The sequence below is a fragment of the Balaenoptera physalus genome (genome assembly GCF_965194825.1).
Source record: "Balaenoptera physalus genome assembly, chromosome: 14".
Taxonomy (NCBI): Eukaryota; Metazoa; Chordata; class Mammalia; order Artiodactyla; family Balaenopteridae; genus Balaenoptera; species Balaenoptera physalus.
This window is the reverse complement of record NC_138893.1, coordinates 39,256,161-39,274,134: the sequence shown is the minus strand read 5'-3', so window position 1 is coordinate 39,274,134 and position 17,974 is coordinate 39,256,161. Positions and strand designations below refer to the sequence as shown.

The window sequence follows — 17,974 nt, the reverse complement described above, 5'->3', positions numbered from 1 at the left end:
GAACCAATATGAAATCCAACGAGAACGAATAAAACTGCAATAGCAAGCATCATCAGAACCAATGCAATTGGATGTATAAGATACTTGGAAAATATTGCAGTCACCTGGAATAAATTTGAAAATGTTATTCACTTGATGATTTAAATAACACCTTCAAGGCTGAAGAAAGCATATTTCCCAGGTCAAAGGGCTTCTCCTTCAATGTTTATATTAAACTATGTGGAACCTGGCACAACCCAAGGGATGTCCTTTAACTCAAAGGCTTGTGTGATAATGCAGCAATTATTATGCAGAAGACTTTCTGGTACTAGAGACAGTTCTACAGCACTGGAAGTGAAATGTCTGCTCTTTTTTGCTCCTAACTTTTGAGTATCTCTGATGGTCTGTTTTCCACCTTAGCAATTATGTTTCTGTTGTCTTCTTTCCATTTGCTAAAGAAAAGCTACTAAAGACTAGCAATATTTTCCAGAGTGGTTTCTTCAAAGGGCAGGTGCCCTGGGTGTATGGAGAGGACTAGAGGGAACTGTGTGCAGATCACTAAGGATTTCCATAATCTGGGCTAAAATTGCCTTTTCTACGATGAAAACCTACTAAGATCTCTCTTATGGTGCTACAGGTCAGAAATCTAATATAGGGCATCAGGGCTGATTCCTTTTGGAGGCTCTGGTGGAGAAACCATTTCTTTGCCTTTTCCAGCTTCTGGAGGCGGCCCGCGTTCCTTGGTTTATGGCCCCGAACAGTTTTGACCTCTGCTTCTGTTGTCACGTCATCTTTTCTCTGACTCTGACCCCCCTGCCTCCCTCCTTATAAGGACTCTTGTTACATTCGGTCCACCCTAATAATCCAGGATAATCTTCCTATACTTACCTTAATTAGGAGTTTGGGTTTAGCAGATACAAACTACTATATATAAAATAGATAAACAACAAGGTCCTACTGTATAGCACAGGGAACTACATTCAATATCTTGTAATAAATTATAATGAAAAGAATCTGAAAAAGAATATATATATACATATAAATGTATGTGTATGTATAACTGAATCACTTTGCTGTACATCAGAAACTAACACAACATTGTAAATCAACTATACTTCAATAAAAAAGAAAAATCCTTACCGTAATCATATCTGTAACATCCCTTTGGCCAGGCAAAGTAGCATATACACAGGTTCCAGGGATTAGGACATGGGAATCTTTCGGGGAGGGCCAGTATTCTGTCTACCACAATCTTAAAATAAAGGAACATTCAAACTAATTGCTAAAGTAACTTTCCAGGGCCCTTACCTCACCCAGTGACTTTCGAGCCTTAGCCATCCTTACGACTTCAGCGTCTGGCAGAGCTCCTGGGCGCCAAGCATTCCCTTCCCCATATCCAGTCCAATAGGCTCTCTATAGAGGAAAAACACAAATGTATACAAACACACACCCCACACATTTGCCTGGTAAGATCCCCCTACCTACCCCACCCTCCCGGCAACACTCACATACATTGCCAATATAAGATAGAAAAAATAGACATTCTCTAAAAACTATAAACTCCTCTTGCTCTATGGTGGGTCTCACCTAACCAGAATGTTCATTTTTTTTCAAACGAGAAAATAACCTAATATGCTAAATAACCAAACTTTCTGAGATTCACTTATATCATAGAAGAGTTCCAAATGTAACTTAACATTTCTTTGCTCATTATTGCACCAAGATGGGCAGCGGGGAGTTGCTGTGGACAGGCCATCTGAGACTAATCAGCACTATTCAGCCAAGCTTCAGAAACCTGCTACCCGTTGCGTGCCAAGCATTAGATTAAGCAGTTAACACTAGGAAAAGAAAATTAAAAAAGAAAAAAGAAGAAGAAATCAAAGTTTCTCTTTTAAGATACTTGTGATCTATCTATGGAGATAAAACTAACATATGAAACAATGAGCTATTAGAGAACATTTGTGTGCTTAAATGTACTGTATTGAAGACAAAACACAGTGAGAGTTTTGAAAAAGCAATCTGTATATGATGGCCCCTGTTTTGGACAGGAATTTGAGCTGGTCCTCCAGGGCTAAGGTCAGTTGACAGATGATGCAAAGGGAAAAAGAAAAACATCTACTCTAGGAGGTCAGTTCCATGAAGGCAGGGATTTTTATCTGTTTTGTGCAGTGATGTATTCCAGTAGCCTGGAACTATGCCTGGCATATAATACTCAATAAATATATGTTGAATAAATTCTCGGAGTGGGGACTTCTATGAATAAAAGCATGAAGGCAGTGATAGGCTTCATGTGAAAGACCATGAGGAGGTGGGTTTGATTGGACTTGGGAGTAAGGATGAGGAACCAAGTGGGCTGGAGGTGGGGCAAGCTGCACAGACCATCTTTTGGCGATCTGGAAAGACAGATAATTCACATGTGAAAATATGCTCAACTACACTCCCAATCAGGGAAGTTTAAATTCAAACAACAAAATACAGGTTGTTAAAACTTGTATCTGGTAATACCAAGTGTTGGTGAGTCTGTGGGAAACGGGTATTCTCATACTCTGCCTGTGGGAATATAAAACGTACAGCCATTTTAGACAGAAATTTGACAGTTTGTCCATTAAAATTAAAAAAGCACAGACTCTTGATCTAGCAACCTCATTTTCCATTATCTATTCTGGAGAAACACTCACTGTGTCCAAAAGAGGTCTTGCACAAAGGTGTTCACTGCAAATTCATAACAGAAAAAAAATGGGAATAACCCTGCCCATCAATAAGAAAGCATGATACATCCTCTCTTAATGATTGCACCCATGATCTACCCACCTACAACAGCTTAAAAGGTTGCTGACACAGAAACATCTCCAGGGTATTTGTTGAGCGAAAAATGCAAGTTGTAAAACAATGCATATTGTTTCACGGAAAAACAAAATTATACATTTCAATAGAAATATACATCTATAATTTTCCATAAGAAATGCTAGCTGATATTTATTGTGCCAACCAGTGTTCTAAGATCTTTACATTTATATACTCTTCTAAGGGAAAAAAACATGTACTCTTCTAAGGGAAAAAAACATGTACTCTTCTATTTTTACAATAGTTCTGTGAATCAGGAACTGTTTGAAGTTCACTTAAAAATTGAACTTAAAGAAAGCCAAAGAAAAGAATGGTTAAATAACTCATTAAAGGTCCTTCAATAAGTGGCAGTAGTCATATATAAATGTAAGTAACAAAAAAATAAATTATATAGATATTAATTTGTAAATGAGGAGAGAGAGTCTGGAAGGATACCCACAAGACTGACAACAATGGGTACCTCTACAGAAGGAACTGGGATTGGAGATAGTGGACATAGGGTTAGCTTTGCACTGTTTGGACTGTTTTATGTGGGTCATTAAAAGCAAATGGCTGCGGAATTTTGAAATGATGAGGCTGTCAATGGAGAATGACCACGAATTCTCAGGTGATGGGAAGAGTAAATCAGAGTCAAGCAGGAAGATGTGTGTGACCGATGTCACATGACAGGCTGGAGAGGGGCAAAGCCAGGAGAGGGAAGGTCCTCACAAAGGTCCAGGCAGGAGATGATGGGGCTCAGAGCTGGGAGAGTGAAATGGGAGGGAAGGGGTGGAGCTGAGTGAAGGGTCAAGAAGAAGAAAAGGCAGCCTTGGTTTCCAGCCTGGTGGCTGATCCCAGTGACAGAAACACAGTGGTTGGAAGGGAGAAGTCAGTGAGCTTGGACTGGAGCAGATTTGGCTGGGGTGATGCTGGGTCTTCTGCAGACAGCTGGAATTACAAACTGGATAAAAGAAAGCGTAACCAATGCCCTCTAGAAGTAATACTGATAATACATTTCATTTGCACAGTGTGTCATTCTTTTCTCTGTTTCCAAAGCCATTTATAACTCTTCCTTCACCTCATCCACCAATGGTTGCCTGTTAGGTGCAGTCGCCCCATCCTTGGATTTCATGTCCCAGTGAAAAACCGATTTAAACCGTTGGCCATCGTCTTCGTCATCGATCTGCACAATGAAGATATTATCGGTAATGTTTCCATCAGAAAAGAGAAAGGAAACAAATGATATACAGCTGAACTGGGGCGGGGATCCTAAGTCTCAACTGCAAAGCATCTTAACTGCACTACAAGCCACAGCTGTCAGTGTCACCACCAGCTTCATCTGTACCACCAGCCAAAGGGCACACAGAAAGCACCTGCTGTGTGCAAAGCTCTATTTAGCAGTGCAGTTAAAAAGGCAACATCTCTACGAGCTAATCACACAACACCAAGTGTTCAGCTTAGAAAACACTAGACATTAGAGCAGTTATTCTTAACTTTGGCCTGTGCAACACCCAGGGAGCTTGTTAAATGCTGGCTCCCCAAATTCATGTAGGTGTTCTCCTATGCTTTATAATTTCACCTTTCACATCTTGATCTATAACATACCTTGAGTTAATTTTTATGTATGAGGTAGATATCAAGGTTCATTTTTTTCTACGCAAGTGTCCAATCGCTCCGGTACCATTTATTTAAAGATCATTCTTGCTACATTGAAATGCAGTGGTGCCTTTGTTGTAACTCAAGTGACCACATATGTGCAGCTCTATTTCTGGATGTTGTATTGTTTTCTACTGGTCTATCTGTCCATTCTTACACCAATACCATGCTGAGTTAATTACTACTACTTTTATAGTAAGTCTAGAAATCTGGTAACCTAAGTCCATTGATTTTGCTCTTCAAGACTTCTTGGCCACTCTAGAATCATTGTATGTACATATCAATTTTAGAATCAGTTTGTCAATTTCTATGAAAAACACCAGGATTTTGGCTGGGATTGCATTGAATGTGTAGATCAATTTGAGGAGAACTGACATCTAACAATATCTTCATAACTTTGGAATAGGCAAAGATTTCTTAAGGAGAACATAAAGAGAACTAATAACAAAAGAAAAAAATCAGGTCTTAAGTCCAAACCCAGATATCATAACGTATGAGATCCAAGATGGGGCCCAGAAACCTGCAACTTTAACAAGTTGAAGTTTAAGTCATTAATTTTACAGGTGAGGAAAGAAGCTCAGAGAAGAGAAATGAACTTATTGAAATCATTCAATGATTTAGCAGAGCCAGGTTCACAATCCAGGAATTCTAGTTCCCTGTCAAGGGCACTTTGTCTGGGCTTGCTTAACACTGCACTAATATGTATACTTTAAAATAGATAAATTGAGAGATCTTAACATGTTTTTTCCCCTTGGATTTTGAGAAACTACCACAAACATTACACAGACTCAAGGCAAAGTTTCTTGTTGGCAGCTCCACTGATATTTGGGGCCAGTTCGTTATTTGTTGGGGGGGACTGTCTAGTGCATGGCACTACGCTGACCAGGATAGGTGGTCTCTATCCACCAGATGCCAACAGTATTCCTACCTTCCTAGTTCTGACCCAAAAAAAGTCCCAAGACATCACCTGGGGGGCAAAACTGCCCTCCTTGAGAGCCATTGACTTACGGAATCAGAATCACATGACCAAAATAAACAGGAAGCCATATCTGCTGCCCCGTCTCACAGGACAAATCCATCATGGGGCGGGGGGTGGCGGTGGGGGCCGTGCCTGCCTCCCCAGAGACCTTTCACAGGACTCGTGATTATTCAGAGGAAGCAGGAAGAGAGAAAAAGCCGTAACTGTTAATAGTGGGGTAAGGAAGCATTAAGGGCTAAAGTTCATTCTCCAAATAGAAGGGAACCCAGATGTTCTATTCTATTAAAAGTTCCATTCACACCTACCAAACAGGAAATTTTGTCTTAGTAAATATTTATTTATTCATTTACTTTTTAAAGAATGACATTTAAAATACAGAAAAATGTCAACCTCCTTCAAATGCCAACTTAAAATCTTTACTTTTGTCCTTCATCACCATTACTGAAGCATCCCTTTCTTTCCTTTTTTTTTATTTTAGCATGTGCACCATGAATCTGTTTTTTTATTCAATTGGCAAAGTCTCTCAGAGAAGAAAAGGGAGTAAGAAAGTAATCCACCACACTCCCTAGAATGGTTATAAGATCTGGGGCCTTGGGGACTTCCCTGGTGGTGCAGTGGTTAAGAATCCGCCTGCCAATGCAGGGGACATGGGTTTGAGCCCTGGTCTGGGAAGATCCCACATGCCGCAGAGCAGATAAGCCCATGTGCCACAACTACTGAAGCCCTTGCGCCTGTAGTCTGTGCTCCACAACAAGAGAAGCCACCGCAATGAGAAGCCCTCGCACCGCAACGAAGAGTAGCCCCCGCTCGCTGCAACTGAGAAAACCCGCATGTAGCAACAAGACCCGACGTGGCCGAAAATAAATAAGTAAGTAAATTTATTTTAAAAAAAAAAGATCTGGGGCCTAGAACGGACATCGTTGTCCATTTGATTTTTTCCCTGGTGGGAAAGGAGGAGAAAGGGGTCTCAGCAGTCAATTGTTCAGTACACACACACACACACACACACACACATATGCATGTACACACCCATATGTATGTACACACCCACACATATGTGTGTACACACATGCACACATACGCATGTACACACATATGCATGTACATACACATGCATGTAAACACACATCCACCATACACACAGAGATAACACATATACGCATACACACATACACACACCACACACATGCACAGATGTGCACACAGATATGTATACACATGTACATATACATACACACATGCATATGCACCATGTACACACATATGTATACATGTGTACACATATTCACACCTACATACACACATACATACACTCTCCATATGCACACATACATTTTTATACACATACACATATATTTACATAGATGCGAACAAATACACACACACAGGCTTCCTGAGAAGCTCACATCACTGTCTGTGGCTGGAAACAGAGCCAGCAATGATCTTGCTCCAGGTCGGGCCTGTCATACAAGTTAAAAGAAAGTGAATCCACTACCACCTCAAAAAAAGGTAAATACTTTGTGACCTGTTGTAAGAGCGTAAGGGGGACATGCCAGTCGACACCTCGCATAGGATGAAAGATACAGATATTATGGATCTTTTTGTAATAAATAGAAATAGTACTCTGATGTATAAGTACGTCTCCTTGTGTTCAGTCTGTCAAACTCTGGCCCCAGAACTGCAGAAAAATCTGGATGTTTGTAAACATAAGTAAGTGCTTTTTTTTTTCCTCCTAGAGAGTTTGCCACCCCCTAGGTACATGGGAGTAGACCAATGGAGCAGTTTAGGATACAGGTCCCAGAGTGAGATAGATCTGGATTTGTGCCCATTGAACTAGCCGGGTAAAACTGGGCAAGTTACTTAATCTCTCTGAGCCTCAGCCTCCCCAACTGTAATATGATAATATTACAGAGGGTTCTTGTGAAGAAAAAGTGAGATCACACAGATAAAGGGCCTCAAAGAGTGTCTGGCACTCTATCGAACTGAGAGCTAAATTCAGTATTGATTGTAATTTTGTGTAGTTGCCCTTAGATAAAAAGAGATGAAAACAAACAACAACAACAACAACAAAAACCAAACAAACAGAGATGAAAGCAAAATCCTAAAAGAATTAGCCTTCTCAGTAATCTAGGATGGCTTGTGAATTCTTAAGGCTTGTTAATACTTAGAAATCAATGATATATGAACAACTCTCTGAGCCTCAGTTTCCTCACCAGTAGAATGGGATAAAAATAGTATCTACTTTATTGAATGTAATGTATTAAATGAACTGACTGTACAGTAAATATTATATAAGCTTGTAAAAAAATTAATAAACTCACAATTGGTGCAAAGCATTTAGTGAAATAAGCTACTTGGCAGTCTGTGTAGAGAGCCACATGATAATGATAAGCTCAATTTAAACCATTTTCTTCAGGAGGACATGGCCTGGGCAGGCTGGAGAGTCAGGATGAGGTAAGGTAACATGAGGAAGGCAGATTACTAGAGAGCCTTCCACCTCATGTGTCATTTTCTAATTTTAGAAAGCTGCTAGCTCCATCCCAAAAAACAACTTGTTGTGGAGCATGGGGGAGGGAAGTGAAATGATTCATCATTTTAATAAATGCAAGCATTTAATCAACAGTTATTTGACAAAACTCTACTGTTGGTTTTTCAAAAGAGGTTGGTTTATCAATATGGCCTCCTGGTCTATCCAAACATCAGTTCCAAATCAAAATATCTTTGACCTACCGCTACCCATAGGGAAAGAGATCTTAAACACTGCAAATAAACTGAAACACTACTGAATTTGGAGAGATTTAAGAGCACGGAACTAGAGGTTTCAGTGTCTGTACCAAAATATCATGGGGAAAGAAAGGAAAGGCCTTTGTAATACTTTCCAACTATATAAACTTTGTTTTATGTATTAAGCACCTAGTGTATGCACAGCCTATTGCATCAAGGTGTCCAGAGCTGGCAGACACAGAGAGATTAAAATAGATACAAGGATCTCAGATATTCAAGCTAGATTATCCTGTGTATTGGCCTCTATGTTGTGGTAGGGCAAATAGCAATATTTGTTATTTAAATATACTGTGCTTGTATATGTGGAGAAAATGGGCAGGTTCACATCTAGGCAGAGACACTTAAAAACCTAACAGGTGCCTGAGCTAAGAAATCTTCTTTAAAGGCTATTTTGAAATTCAAAATTAAGTAACTTACCCCACAAATGGCCTCTGGAGATTTCCTCACATTTAGATTTAATGGAGTGTGATAGACACTTGTAAAAGTGTTGTTCTTGGGGTTATGGCTACAAAAAGTAGATATAAACCAAAATTAGAACTGTACTTTATCCAAGATGACTGACTATTCTTAAAGGCAGAGTCATTTTTTAAATCAAAAATATAAAACCTAATAATTAAATTCAAGATTTTCCAGGCAATGCGTCCTAAAGAAAACAAAGGCTAATCAAATAAATTCAACCTATTTAACTTAAAGACCAAATTTAACTGGAAATGATCACTTAAAAACTTTCTGAAGAAATAGAAAAGGATTCTGAAATTATTTAAAAGAAAACATTTTAAAGCTTCATGCATATTCATGGAAATTACACTGTTCTGCACAATATTTAATACTTTGACATGAGGTTGTAGTGGATAGATTTGATCTTTTACTTATAAGAAATCTGAAATTTTCAACTTTCTGTCCATTGCGTAAAATCCCGTCTTAGGTCTCTGTAATGATTGTATGGAAGTAAAAACTTTTGAGAAGGCATTTCTTGGATTTAACCCTGGAGTGTGTGATTTGAACCTCCGGTTGGCTACTTGTTATAAAAAAGATAAACACAACTCAAGAGGTGGTGGGAAGAGGCGTCAAACACTTACACATGACAGTATGGCTTTTTCTGGTGACTCACAAAGTTATTAACCGACAGCATCATCTTGCAAATTTCACAGTGAAAACATGCTTTGTGCCATATCTAGAAATCAAACAGAAAAGATTTAGCAAAATTACCTTTTTTTTTCAGACTCAGTATTCTAAATATATTTCAGGGTAAAAAAAAATGAGCTTTAGGGATAAAATGGTGATAAAACACACACACACGGCTACGATACATAAATGAATAAAAAAAAATTGAGGCAATACAGGAGATGTAGCTAGAAATGGGTAGAAATGAAGAAAGGTGGGGAAAGCGTCTTATTTTGGTGGTTTAAAAAAACCCACATGTCCATATGTGAGAAGATAAATTTCCCATGTTTGTTATGATTCCCAAAGGCCAAGAAAAGTCTACTGACCTGGTCTAGACAGCTGATCTTCTCAGCAGGGTATACTCCGTACCCACACCTGGAGCAAGCTTGCACATTCATCTTGAAGTCCGAAGAGAGAAGACAAAGATAGGTAACAAGGAAGAAATCCAAGGAGAAGCCCCAGTCTAGTTGTTCGAGTCTCCAAAATCTCGACCCCTAGTAAATTTCTGTGGGCACCCTGACCGTTCAGAATCCAACTTCCACTTTCCTTTGCTGACCTTCTAGTTTGAAGTCAGCAGCTGGATGGTTTTTAAAGCTGCCACTTACTCAAAGGGCTATTTTGGCAACTCTGCTCAGCACGCATGCGTCTGGGAAATAAGGTGGAGGTATTCCTAGCTGACATGCTTCTCTAAATAGAAAAGTGAACTCACACCAGCATCACGTTTATGTGGATGACCGAATCCTCGTGTATGATCAGGCAGCATGTAGTAGTTTAACACTAGCTGTGATCATAACCCAAGAAAAGAACTCAAGGCATTCACCACACCCTCATCCAACGACCAAATGAGAAAGCTGGCTCTGTGAGGCCTGTGACTAAAGCAGAAAGTCCAGCTCCCCCCGCAAAAGAAAATAAAACAGGATTGATTCACTCCACAGGAGGGTAAATACCATATTTGAAATTTAGCCTTGTCTACTAAAAATGTTTACTATTAGTCAGCCATAAAAAAGAAATAATGCTATTTGCAGCAACATGGATGGACCTAGAGATGATCACATAAGTGAAATAAGACAAAGAAAAAGATAAATACCATATGATATCACTTATATGTGGAATCTAAAATACAACACAGGGCTTCCCTGGTGGCGCAGTGGTTGAGAATCCGCCTGCCAAACTAAGCCAAGAGAACTAGCACAAAAACACAATATACTGATGAGCCCCACTACCTGGGAGGTTTACACAGCCGTGATGTATTACAGCATAATACCTTCAGTAGCTGGATTTAAATACTTTGGTTGTTAAGTATTAAAAACCAACCAACAGGGCTTCCCTGGTGGCGCAGTGGTTGAGAATCTGCCTGCCAATGCAGGGGACACGGGTTCGAGCCCTGGTGTGGGAAGATCCCACATGCCGTGGAGCAACTGGGCCCGTGAGCCACAACTACTGAGCCTGCGCGTCTGGAGCCTATGCTCTGCAAAAAGAGAGGCCGCGACAGTGAAAGGCCCATGCACCACGATGAAGAGTGGCCCCCGCTTGCCGCAACTAGAGAAAGCCCTCGCACAGAAACGAAGACCCAACACAGCCAAAAATAAATAAATAAATTTTAAAAAATCCTTTAAAATACAACACAAATGAACATATCTATGAAACAAAAAAAGACTCAGACATAGAGAATAGACTTGTGGTTGCCAAGGGGAAGGGGGGTAGGAGTGGAAAAGACTGGAAGTTGGGGATTAGCAGAGGCAAACTATTATATATAGGATGGATAAACAAGGTCCTACTGTATAGCACAGGGAACTATATTCAATATCCTGGACAAACCATAAAGGAAAAGAATATGAAAAATATATATGTATATATATGTGTAACTGAGTCACTTTGCTGTACAGCAGATATTAACATAACATTGTAAATCAACTATAATTCAATAAAACTTAAAAAAATAAATAAAGATGTTTGTAAGAGTAGGACGGCAAACTTATTAAGATATCAATTCGTGTGTAGCTTCTGCAAGAATGCAAAACTAAGAACAGATGAGAACTCTTTGAATGCCGGCTTCTGTATGTTATCCTGGACCGTTCCAAGAAGTCCTTGCCTTCCAGGTCTTGCTCAGTCCCTTGCCTCCCAGGCTTGAAAGCGAGCAGCTTGAAGACAAGCTCTCTTCTTGGCTTTGTGAAGCCCCTCATTGCCTTCAGGGATCTACCTAAATGTCACTTAAAACAGACCTTCCAGAAACAGCTTACAAAAGATGGCACCACACGTGTCCCTCTCCTCAGCTCACTGCCTTCTGTGACCCTCCCCCTGCTTTATGCTCTTCACAGCGGTTGCCACCACCTGACCCCTTAAATCTTACTATATCTACCTTTAAAAATTATCCGTCTCCTCCATCAAAATATGAGTTCCATCAAAATAGGATCCTTGGTCCTTGTTGTCCTTTCTGTATCCCCAGTGCCTAGAACAAGGTCGGATATGGAAAAGGTGCTCAACAAGTATTTATCAAGTCAAAGAAATCAACTTAATACTCACACCAAAATACCTACAGGGGACAGAGGTGAAGCCATAGGTCACAGGCCCCATCTGAACCACTCCTCCGCCCCAGCAATTTGTCATGAGGCAATCAGTACCCGGCACTGCCAAATATTATGATTTTTCCAGAAAAGCCAGATATCTGCATCTGCACCTGAAATTCTCTCTTTTGTAAAACACTGGGAATAAAACAATAAAACAGAAACATGGGCAGTACTTAGACGGCAGGTTACCAATTAGTGATCTGTGGCCTAAAGAAAAGGCTCTGAGGAAACTCTGCTGGAGGGACCCCAGGTAGGGCAGAGAGAAATCAGTAGTGCTTTTGCGTTGTGTTGGGAGAACCAGGGGGAGGAGGCCACAGAGCAAGGGAAGAAGAGCAGCGTTGCCATGACACTAAGGAGAGGGTGCAGTGTGAGTTTCCCCACAGATGGAGAGTGGGCACAGTGCTGCCTTCTCAGCATGGGAAGGAGGCTCTACGTAGGGGTTCTAGACCCAGGAAGACTCCCAGGCTGAAATGTGACACAAGGCAGCCTGAACAAAGGGGAACAGCAAAGGCAGAGAACTAAGACCTATAGGTTCCCCAAACGTTTTGCTCTGTGTGGGATTTCTCCAGCCTTACCTGGACCTGGGCTGGAAGCCCCAGTAATCGCAGAGAAGGAACTCTGCCCCCATCCAGAGGGATGAGGAATCGCAGCCAGATTTCCTTTAAAGAAAAAAACTACCTAACACTTCTCTAAGGTTGTGATTGCATCGCTGCTACAAGTTCTCGGTCACCCTTGTGAAAACAAGGATGACCCAAATGAAAGATGTTAAATGTGACTCCTACCATCACTTCTGCTTTTAAAAGGCACTTATTATGTATCAGAAATAGTGAGGAAAAACAACCCCGCAGAACTGGAAATGGGACAGTTGAAGGACCTAAAATGAACCCTCGTTGCTGGCAAGAGACACAGAGCCCTCATCTGCTTGATAGACCTTGTGTCCAGCCGACCCCTCTCACATCCAGTAGAGCCCCTCCCCCTTGTCACAGTGATTACATGAGGTCCTCCGAGCCTTAGCCAATGAGCACACATGCTCTTCTGGCCCCCGGCATCGGTTCAGACAATGTGTGTTAGCCTGGGTTCCCCAAAAAAACAGAATCTGGGGCAAAGGCTTATGTGCAAGGACTTTGTTCAGAAGTATGGTCCCAGGGAGCAGAAGTAAGAAGTCAGGAAATGGAGGGGGGAGAGTCAACACGAGGGTCCTTACCCAAAGAAGCCACCGGACACTGGATCTCTTGGTCTCTACCTTCCAAGAAGCCACACAAACAACTGCTACCCAGGAACGTCTGCTAGAGGAAGGAAGCGGGAAGGAAGTATCTGTTGGCCCCTGTCTCCCGTTGGTGAAAGTTTGGCCCCATTGGGTTTTAACTCCCCTACACATCCATGCTGTGTATGCACCCAGGGAGACCCACAGCATCTTATGCCTCAATAGCAACAGGGGAAAAAAGCAAAAGCAGCAACAGTGAAGATGGCCAGGGCCCATACAGAGCTAGCTGCCACCGCCCAGGCTGGACTGGCATACATGGGCAAAGGTCTAAGACAGGTGAGGCTAAGTGGATGGAAAGTGGCTCCTGAGAGGTGTCTGATACATTGTCCAATCAGCAGAGAGCCCAGGACTCGGGCTTGGTGATGGTAAGCCAAAGCCAGACCCTGTAGAGGCTTGTTAATCCTTGATCTGGATGCTTTTGCCAACAGTGTCCCATATTGCTTTGGCTCATTTTTTTTTTTTTAAGTCTTGACTCATAGGGAGATTGTGATCAATGAAAAACCCCACATTTTGTTTCACATCAATGACTATCATGTTCAGTATACAGGCGATCGATTTCCTTTTGGAACTTAAATGTAGCACTCATTTCTCTCTTTTAAACTGCATCCTGTTGATGGCGGCCCCATTGCTTCAGCCGGTCAAGATCTTTTTGTATCTTGGTTCTGTCATCGAGACTATGAGGTAATTCTTCCCAGCCCTGAATCATTTCCAGTGCCCTCCGGGGCCATGGATGCCAAATGGTTTTGAAATTACAGAGAGATGATAAATGTGAAGTAACAAGAAAGCTACCAAAGCCTTCACTCCGTCATCGTCACTCTGGTTAGATTGGCCTTGCTCCTCCCGTGCTGGGGGTGCGTGCCTCCCTTAGTCTAGGTTCTCCCAAAAGTGGAGCTTGAGATGAGCACTTGGCCGCAGGTGCTTGCTTTGGGCGGTGATCCCACAAGGCAGGAGTGAGGGTTTGAGGTGAGTGAGCCAGAGGAAGAAGAGTCAATAAGGGCCCATCCTGATCTAATTACCACTGTGGGCAACTAGGGCTCAGTCTTGCTAGGGACCCTCTGAGGAATCGTGTAGAATGTGCCCCCAAACCGTCCCACTGAAGGACAGGAGGCTGGGACACTTATCCACCCAATTCTCACCTCCCATCGGCTGCAAGTACTCTCAGGGGCAATAACTCTCTACACCTCTAGGGTACACCCTCAGCACGAGCTGAACAGACTTCTATGGCTCTGGAGGAAGCCCAGAGGCAGAGGAACAGAGGGGTGCTACTGCAGGAACTTAAGGAGGTCCTGGTGCCATGCAAGGAGCTATTGGTGAGCCGAGGGGATGTGGCATAGGGTATCCCAAGGGTCAATCACTCAAGGAAACTGATTGTGCTAAGGGTAAAGGAAAGTGTTTGTATGAGGTACACCATGAACTCCCACTGTCCTCCTTTCCAGCTGATGGTGTCAATTCTGTTCCATCCTTCCTCTCCTCTGCACTGTGCAAGATGTGACCAATACTTGGGGTGGAAAATTAATGAAGCGAGGGCTTGTCTCTAGCTGTCATGCTTTCCCAGGTCAGAATTCCCACCCCCATCCCTTTATGTCTGGGGGAATTTGTTGGGGGTGACCACATGGGTTTAGACAGGGGCAGAATAAAGTTCCATGGGCACCCGTTGATGACTTCAGAATCATGTTCCTCCATGCAGTCATGAGGTCTGTGCAATAGATGGTGGTGACCATAGTTAGGCAAGTATCTTTCCTCACCTTGGGGAAGCCTGAACTTCTGCTGTGGTTGCCTTTCCCTGGACCAGAGGACCACAACACACACTGTGGGTGGGGGGGAGCTTTCCCTCTGAATCAAGAAATGGATATTCCCAACTGCTGAAGGCCACAGAATCAGAAAGGAGGCAGCCCTTGGATTCAGGATACATAGGTCTAGCTTCCTGGGTCCAGTCAGGAGAGAGAAACCACCCAGTAATCTGAACAGGGACAGGTTGATACATCAAATGATTAACTATAACAGGGGATTGTAATATCAAGAGTAAGAAGTAAAGAGAACTTAAAAAAATACAGCTATTACAGACATAGCACACTTGAAGATAACATATGTATTAGTTTGCTACGGCTGCCATACAAAGTGCCACAGACTGGGTGGCTTAAACAACAGAAATTTACCTTCTCACAGTTCTGGAGGCTGGAAGTCTGAAATCAAAGTGTCAGCACGGTTGATTTCTTCTAAGGCCTCTCTCCTTGTCTTGTAGATGGTCATCTTCACTCTGTGTGTATCTGTGTACTAATTTCTTCTTATAAGGACATCAGTCATATTCAGTTAGGGCCTACCCTAATGATCTCATTTTACCTCTTTAAAAATTCTATCTCTGGGCTTCCCTGGTGGCCCAGTGGTTGAGAATCTGCCTGCCAATGCAGAAGACACGGGTTCGAGCCCTGGTCTGGGAAGATCCCACATGCCGCGGAGCAACTAGGCCTGTGAGCCACAGCTACTGAGCCTGCGCGTCTGGAGCCTGTGCTCCGCAACAAGACAGGCCGCGACAGTGAGAGGCCCGCACACCGTGATGAAGAGTGGCCCCCGCTCGCCGTAACTGGAGAAAGCCCTCGCACAGAAACGAAGACCCAACACAGCCAAAAATAAATAAAATTAATTAATTAATTAATTAAAAAAAAAACTCTATCTCTAAATAAAGTCACATTCCTTGGTACTGGTGGTTAGGATTTCAACATACGAATTTGGAGGCAGGAGACACAATCCACTCCAGAACAACATAACATGACATAACTTAACTTGTCACTGCCCTTAGAGGGCCTAAAGAAGAGACTCCCCACCCCAGAGCTGTGACCCAAACCTTACTGGAGAGAGCACGTTCATGGCTTACTAGATGCAGGGAAGTTATTATGGGGCTGTGCCAGTGAAACTTGCTAGAACTCTGTCCTCTAGAACTTTCTGGAAATCTACCCTCTAGGTGCCTGAGAGAGCTGTTCATGGGGAGTTGTCTCAATGGAGGCACCCTGCTACAAAATCACCTGAAGGGGGTGCCAGGGAAGCTGCTAGCTGCTGGGTGTTGCTGGCCAGCAGGCACAGCTGTGCGCTGGGGAAGCCACGTGCGGTATAGGAACTTGAGAAGCCACCCCTTCTGCATGAGCCCGATTCCTCAAAAGCATGTCAGACACACCAGAACCAGGGAGTAAAAGCTTTACTTCCTGCAATCTTTCTCCAGCGCCCCCTACTGGCAAAGCTGAACATGGGGCCACACGCAAAGGGCCCGCTTGCATTTTCACAGAACAGACCAGGGAGCTTAGAGGCAGTGGTTAATAGGTACAGCATCAATTCCTCCTTCCAGGGAATTCTGCCTGGACCCTGAGCTTCCCACTCACCCCTCTCCCCCTTTGCAGAAGTCTGCTGGTGCCTCAGACAGAGTCTGGGTTTGGGCCTGTGAGTCCTAAGAGTGGCATTTCTGTTATCCAAGGGATTATCCTTCAGTGGAGTCCTGTACGAAGCCATAGCCTGGCCTGAGCTGTCCTGTGAACAGCTGGAGAAGCAATCACCGGTGGCACCCCTTGGGGGGTGCAGTGCCCGCAGGGCGAGGGTGGGACTGCAGAGCTTGGCAAGATTAGCAGCAGCAGCCTGGTGACCAGAGCAGAGGGTGGGAGGCAAGGTCCAGAGGGACCAGCCCAGGGGCACCCATGAGGCCAGCCCTTGGGAAACCATCTCAATATGGAGTTTGGAAAGGAAGCAGAAAACAATGATATGGGCCAAGGAAAACAATGATATGGGCCAAGGCTGGAGAAACACAGGAAATACAATTAGAAGAGACTATCATTTGGATCTAAAGGGTCAGTACAATTATTATAGAGGAAAAGTTCAAAATTGTTTCTTCCCTTTCACATATCTACGATTTTATTTGTTGGTACAGTGAGAATCCAGCCTCGGAGCGATACATTTGGAGTTCCCGTGCCAGTCTACACTATGGAACTGAAAAAAGAAAGTTTTCCTTCAAACCGCCTTTCTACCTGAGCCAGCAATGAATTCCTGTGTGCAACACATTTTAACAATTGCATGATATAATTTATGGTAGAACCTTCTTGTGGATGAAAAATTCATTATTTTTCTAGGCAACCTGATCCTGGTTCTTCCACTAGAAAGCTTGTGATGTTGGCAACCTCTCTGAGCCTCAGATTCTTTATCTATAATATGAGCAGAGAGATTAGTTGTTAAGGCTCCTCCACATCTAACACTGTTTCATCATATTTCAGGAATAACTTGCAAAAACAATTTCATAAATCAGATAAATTAGAGTAATTTATTTGCCTTACTAATAGGATTTTTCATTTCTCACGTGATTCACAATTGAATTCCTGCAAAAAGTAAATTATCTTTGTGTCTACAATAATTTAGTCTGCCTGATATTTTGCAAATATGGGTATTTTTTTAAGCGTAAATTTATTATTTTTAAAATTTATTTATTTATTTATCTACGGCTGCATTGAGTCTTCGTTGCAGTGTGCAGGCTTCTCATTGCAGTGGCTTCTCTTGTTGCAGAGCATGGGCTCTAGGCGCACGGGCTTCAGTAGGGCTTAGTTGCTCTGCGGCATGTGGGATCTTCCTGGACCAGGGCTCGAACCCCCTTCCCCTGCATTGGCAGGCAGATTCTTAACCACTGCACTACCAGGGAAGTCCTGCAAATATGGGTATTAAAGAGAGTAGTGCAGCCTGTCTTAGTCTGTTTTGGCTGCTATGACAAAATACCACAGACTGAGTAGC

The 17,974-nt window shown here is 42.6% G+C and overlaps 1 protein-coding gene across 17 annotated transcripts in view; it reads right to left on the bottom strand.

The window, feature by feature from the left end:
• The window catches only part of NRAP (nebulin related anchoring protein), a 69,798-nt gene extending 59,838 nt beyond the window's left edge, over positions 1-9,960 (bottom strand). For 12 of the 17 annotated variants that reach the window (XM_082423249.1, XM_082423259.1, XM_082423250.1 and 9 more), the window contains exons 1-5: positions 9,712-9,959; positions 9,301-9,395; positions 8,639-8,726; positions 3,881-3,985; positions 1,288-1,392 (exon numbers count right to left, since the gene is read on the bottom strand). In XM_082423249.1, coding sequence (XP_082279375.1) covers positions 1,288-1,392; positions 3,881-3,985; positions 8,639-8,726; positions 9,301-9,395; positions 9,712-9,783 — 465 coding nt within the window. In that variant the 5' untranslated portion in view covers positions 9,784-9,959. Of the gene's footprint in view, positions 1-1,287; positions 1,393-3,880; positions 3,986-8,638; positions 8,727-9,300; positions 9,396-9,711 lie in introns of all 17 variants that reach the window. The other 5 variants (XM_082423262.1, XM_082423255.1, XM_082423257.1 and 2 more) reach the window with 2 other exon arrangements.
• Between the last annotated feature and the right edge of the window lie 8,014 nt (positions 9,961-17,974).